Genomic DNA, 5,659 nt, shown 5'->3' on the forward strand with positions numbered 1-5,659 from the left:
TTTAATCTTAAATGTACCCATTCATATATAAAATCCATTCAAATTTGTTATATGTAAAATGTACCCTTTTTTTAATATAAAATCCATTCAAATTTTTTAATCCATGTTTAAACTTATATGGGTACATTCTTTTTCGTTGATTTGAGAATGTATCCATGTTTTGGTACAATAACTTTTTTTGTTAATTTTGGTTAATGTACCCATACATATATGTATACACACACACACAATATAATAGAGAGTATAATTTATATTTTATTATTTTTAATCCCATAAATTATGGGTTTTATTTAAAATCTCATTAATATAAACAATTACAAATTTCAATTTTTATTTTTTAATTAAAAAATATAGTAACTTACATTATTACATTAATGTCAGGGACCTCAATCAAAAACTAAAAACTAACAAGGTTTCAATTAAATAATATTGATAGCTAAGGACCGCATCCAAAGTGTTCATTTTAAATATATATATTTTTTTAGCAAATAATATTATTTAAATTAAGATTAGTAAAAATGTAATTTAAATTTACTTTTGAAAAGAATTACACTTAAAACCTTTTACCAAGAAGTAAAAAAAAATACTTCTAAAACGCGGTACCGAGACATGCTCGCTACAACCGTAGTCAATTTTGAAGAAACTTTGCTGTCACTGTCACACCAATGCATCTCATGCACTGTAGTGTCAGGGCCCTATAAGTCAAATAAAAAAGGACAACGTTTATTTATTTTTATATACTTATTTCCATAAAAAGTGATAGACTTTTCACCTACATTTCTTTTCCAATAAATTTCTAGCTACTTTTTCTTGACTGAATCTGACTGACCCATCTCACCATCTTTGTCCCGTTGTTCCTCAGTCCTTGCTTGCTTTCAGGTTGTGGGGTTTTACTGTTTCATTGATTTCAGCAGAGGCAGAGAGAGGCAGCCATGAATGCTCTTGCAGCCACCAACCGCAACTTTCGACATGCAGCTCGCATTCTTGGGCTGGATTCCAAGCTTGAGAAAAGCCTTTTGATTCCCTTCAGAGAAATCAAAGTAAATAATTTCCATTTGCTTGCTCATTCCATAAATTCTTCTTTCTTTTTTCCTTTTCCCCTTATTTTTTTCATAATTTTTTGCTTTTTATTTTTTTGTGGGTTTTTATGGTGTTTGATTTGCAGGTTGAGTGTACTATTCCGAAAGATGATGGCACTCTGGTATCCTATGTTGGATTCAGAATCCAGCATGACAATGCCCGTGGCCCAATGAAAGGGGGAATCCGTTACCATCCTGAGGTTTATATTTCCTTCTTCTTTCTTTTTATGTCAATGTTGTTATTTTCCATGCGTATCCCTCCAAGTTTGTTGATTTGGGGTTTTGGTTTCTGGCCTAATCGAAATGTTCAGAGATTTCGTCGTTGAGTTTATGTCGGTGAGACACTGAGACTTAATCTGTTGATGTTAGGATTCCAATTTATGGTTTTTATTGCAGATTATTTTCATTCATCTGGTTTTGATCTTTTGGTTATATTTATAATTCACTCAACTTTGATGGCTACATGCCCTCAATCATTGGGGAAAATGTAAATTGGATTCGCGGTTCCACTGTCATAGTTTGCCTCAATTTCACAGTTCGTCTGCCAAACCCGTGTTTCTGTTTATGGTGAGTATATCTGTTTGCTTCAAGACATTTGATTTAACAAAGAGGGTTTTCTTAGAAATGAGGTCAGATTCTTTCTTCATTAATTAGAAAACCTGTGAAGGGGAGATACATGGGTAATGCTACTTCTGTCTGTGTTTGATTGGTTTTTGCCAAAATTGATCTTTTTCTAACGAGCAAATAGTATGTTCTCCAAACTACTATTGGTTTCTATTTCAGGAAAATGTCTTTAAACTGCTTGAGAAACAACAATTGTGTTACGTAGCATTGTTTTTATGTCCAATGATTGACTGGTTATAAACGCCTTATGAAACAGCATTGATTGTTTGTATAATATAAAGCCCAAACATCAATTGTGATTTGCGCATGATTGTGAGATCATTGTGGACGTCTTTGGTTGTCATCTTGTTGATAAGTAAAGTTTCTTCTGTTCTGTATTTTCTTTTTCAGCACACTTATCGTTGTATCGTGTAACCGTAGATTATCTGTTTCCCTTTGAGTTGGCCCACACCATAAATTTATAGAACCTTTTAGGACTATGCAACAATTGGAAGGGGAAACCGGATTGAGATAGCAAGTGCGGGATATATTACCTAGACTGTGCCCCATGGTGAGTTCCACTTGTTATAGCAACCCATGTTGTTCATAGTACTTGTAACTGGTATGTTCAATATTGCTAGCGAGTCAATGGAGTGATTAGATGTAAAAATGTCCTTAACAAGTACTACTTCTATCGATGTTAATAAAATTCTACTTGGGCACCAAACAAAGAAGGTGCTGCTGTTAGCAGTAACTGCAATAAGAATTCGAAACATATATGTTTAATGGTTTTCTATGTATGACCACAAACCCACAAATGTCTAGCACAATAACAGTTTTATTTTCAGAAAAGTATTCAACTGACCTTAAAACACATAGTGGAATTATTTACCATTGATTTTTCTGCACAGTTAATTCTTCATGCATACAGATTACCGTTCAATGAACTACATTTGTCCTGCAGCAGTTCTATGCCTTACTACATGTTTCCTTTATTCTTGTGTTTTTAAATAAGCGAGAGGATCCTCGCCAGATCCTCTTTGTGAGGATCCCGGGGATCCTCAAATCACATCCGTTCATCATACATCGTGAGGTCAGAAATCATTGTAAATTTTTTATTTAAAATTGAATATAAACAGTACTTGACGAAAACTGGCCGCACGATGTACAATGAACGGATGTGTTTGGAGGATCCCTGGGATCCTCACAAAGAGGATCCAGCGAGGATCCTCTCTCTTTAAATAATACGAGAGGTTTCTCGAATATCTAAGGATGGTCTCGTGCATTACGTTTTATGAGAATTCCCTCACATAAATCTTAATTGGGTTTCACGTATAGACTACTCTTACGGTCCTACCTGTGAATCCTATTGTAATTTATGCATTTAAGCTATCGTAATATGCATCGAATACTGAAGTAGCAAATATTCAATTGTGCAAGGTTGACCCAGATGAAGTGAATGCTCTAGCCCAGCTAATGACATGGAAGACAGCTGTAGTAAACATTCCTTATGGTGGAGCTAAGGGTGGGATTGGCTGCAACCCGAGGGACTTGAGTGTCAGTGAGTTAGAACGTTTAACTCGTGTTTTTACTCAGAAGATCCATGATCTCATTGGAATTCACAGGGATGTTCCTGCCCCTGACATGGGAACTAATTCCCAGGTATCCTGTTTCCTTTCAAAGTAAATTGAGAGTACGGTCCTTGTTGGTTGAAAATGATAAATATATTGTTGTCTTTGGTGTAAACTACACATGCTTAATTCTTTAAATTGACAGACAATGGCTTGGATTCTTGACGAGTACTCAAAGTTTCATGGGCATTCACCTGCTGTTGTGACAGGAAAACCGATTGTAAGTACCGCACATCCACAGACAGGTTATAATTATGGTCACTGGATAGAATCAAATCATCTTGATTCTAAAGAATTTTATTTCTTATATTCGTTGTGTTTCCAATTCAGGATCTTGGGGGTTCACTTGGAAGGGAGTCTGCGACTGGACTTGGGGTGGTTTTTGCAACCGAGTCTTTACTTGGTGAATACGGAAAGTCAATTTCCGGTATGAAGTTTGTTATACAGGTATGTCCTAAATAATGATAAAATTTTATTTTCCAAGGCCATATGCGCGATGACATGAATATGTGGTCTGCTTCTAACTTTGTTGATACATTTTAGGGTTTCGGAAATGTGGGCTCGTGGGCAGCCAAGTTGATCCATGATAGAGGGGGTCATGTCATTGCTGTTAGTGACATCACAGGTGCAATTAAAAACCCTGCTGGAATCAATATCCCAGATCTTCTGAAGCACAAAGATAGCAATGGAAGTTTGAAGGAATTCCAAGGTGGAGATGCTATGGACCCAAATGATTTGCTTGTTCATGAATGTGATGTTCTGATTCCATGTGCCTTAGGAGGAGTTATTAACAAGTATGTACTCTGCTTCTTTATTCATTGAGAACATCATAACCGGACTTTCTCGGAAATTTTGTGTCAAAATTGGTTATATGTTTTCCTTTTCTTTCCTACCGTTTGATGGTGATGTATTCAAATTTATATTTAAGGGAAAATGCAGCTGATGTGAAGGCAAAATTCATAATAGAAGCTGCAAATCATCCAACTGACCCAGAAGCAGACGAGGTAACAAGGACAACTGCATTTTCTCAACTTAATAAGCATACGGGTTGCTGAAATTTCCTACTTAGGTATAAAACCCCTCTGCTGCAGATTTTGTCCAATAAGGGAGTTGTTATTCTCCCTGACATATATGCAAATGCTGGCGGTGTGACAGTGAGCTACTTTGAATGGGTTCAGGTAACAAGAATCTATTGCGGTGTGTTGTATATGCCTATTATCTAAATCAATATGGCTCGAAATCCTCCCGTATATTGTCTGCAGAATATTCAAGGATTTATGTGGGAAGAAGACAAGGTTAACTGTGAGCTTAAAAAGTACATGCACAAGGCCTTCCTTGACATCAAGGCATTGTGTCAAACTCATGACTGCAGCTTGCGAATGGGAGCTTTCACTCTCGGGGTGAACCGAGTCGCACGTGCTACACTCTTGAGGGGTTGGGAAGCATGAATGAAGTCTTTTCGTTTTAATTTTCTCCTTTTGTGCCCATCAAATGCTTCTTCTTGACATCAGTCAGGCAATGTAATGGGAATCGAAAAACCGGATACTCGAGCAAACAGGAGAAACCAACCTAAGATAGAAATAAAAGTACTTTAGTTCATTTACATTAGTATTCTTTTGTGCTTTTAACACATTTTCTTATTAGCTTCACATGTGAAGTGTGTCCATAAGCTCAGGGCTTCAGCTACCGTCACTAGCCTTAGCAGCAGGAACACCTATAACCCTGGTTTACTGAATTCAGGTTTAAGAATTTGAGTGCCTTGTGAATCAGTGTTTGCGTTGAATGCAACGGCTCAGCCGTTCAAGGCACCAAAATCTTTTCCGGTACAACTCCGAAGTTAAAATTGCAATAAACTCAAAAAAGAAAAAGAAAGCATGTATATAATGATGATATGTTCAAAATTAATCGTCATTCTCGAATAAATCGTTGTTCCAAGTTTTCTGGGAAACAGGGCAGCTGCCAAAATATGAGGGTTAAACTTCTAAGCCGAAACACAAACACAATACAAACTTGAACTGCGATTTGTTGATGAATGATTCTGAAATTTATCCACCTTATCTGTACTGAATGCAGTTAGATCTTTCTAGGTGACATCTAAAATCAAGTTTCTTTCGCTTTTGTCACTAATACGACCATCTGGTATATGCTTGCTGCTTGGAGACCCCTTTTCCCTTCCTCCATGGACAATTTGAAGCAGCCATCAATCCCAGCACATTTCTCCTATTCGACGTAGCTTCTGAACTTTCAAAATCTTCATGCAATTGTTTATGAGAATATGATTTATCTATGCATTCCTCTCATGTTTGCTTCACATCATGTTCTTGCTGCTTGGAGACCCTTTTTCCG

General features: G+C 36.6%; 1 protein-coding gene across 3 annotated transcripts; it reads left to right on the forward strand.

Annotated features, from left to right (window-relative positions):
- Nucleotides 1-730: 730 nt before the first annotated feature.
- On the forward strand, nt 731-4,916 carry LOC114824344 (glutamate dehydrogenase 2-like). Of its 3 annotated transcripts, XM_029100971.2 has the most exons (9): nt 731-1,040; nt 1,166-1,279; nt 3,123-3,344; nt 3,459-3,533; nt 3,644-3,760; nt 3,857-4,107; nt 4,242-4,317; nt 4,405-4,491; nt 4,576-4,916. In XM_029100971.2, exons 1-9 carry the CDS (start codon nt 933-935, stop codon nt 4,759-4,761), a joined length of 1,236 nt encoding a protein of 411 aa, XP_028956804.2. In that variant the 5' UTR covers nt 731-932; the 3' UTR covers nt 4,762-4,916. The 3 variants fall into 3 exon arrangements, with proteins under 3 accessions (XP_028956804.2, XP_070676552.1, XP_070676551.1); XM_070820451.1 differs by lacking the exon at nt 4,405-4,491 and having other exon boundaries at nt 758-1,040; nt 4,242-4,382; nt 4,492-4,916; XM_070820450.1 differs by lacking the exons at nt 731-1,040; nt 1,166-1,279 and adding an exon at nt 2,103-2,253.
- Nucleotides 4,917-5,659: the final 743 nt, after the last annotated feature.

The sequence above is a fragment of the Malus domestica genome, chromosome 04 (assembly GCF_042453785.1).
Source record: "Malus domestica chromosome 04, GDT2T_hap1".
NCBI classification, from domain to species: Eukaryota; Viridiplantae; Streptophyta; class Magnoliopsida; order Rosales; family Rosaceae; genus Malus; species Malus domestica.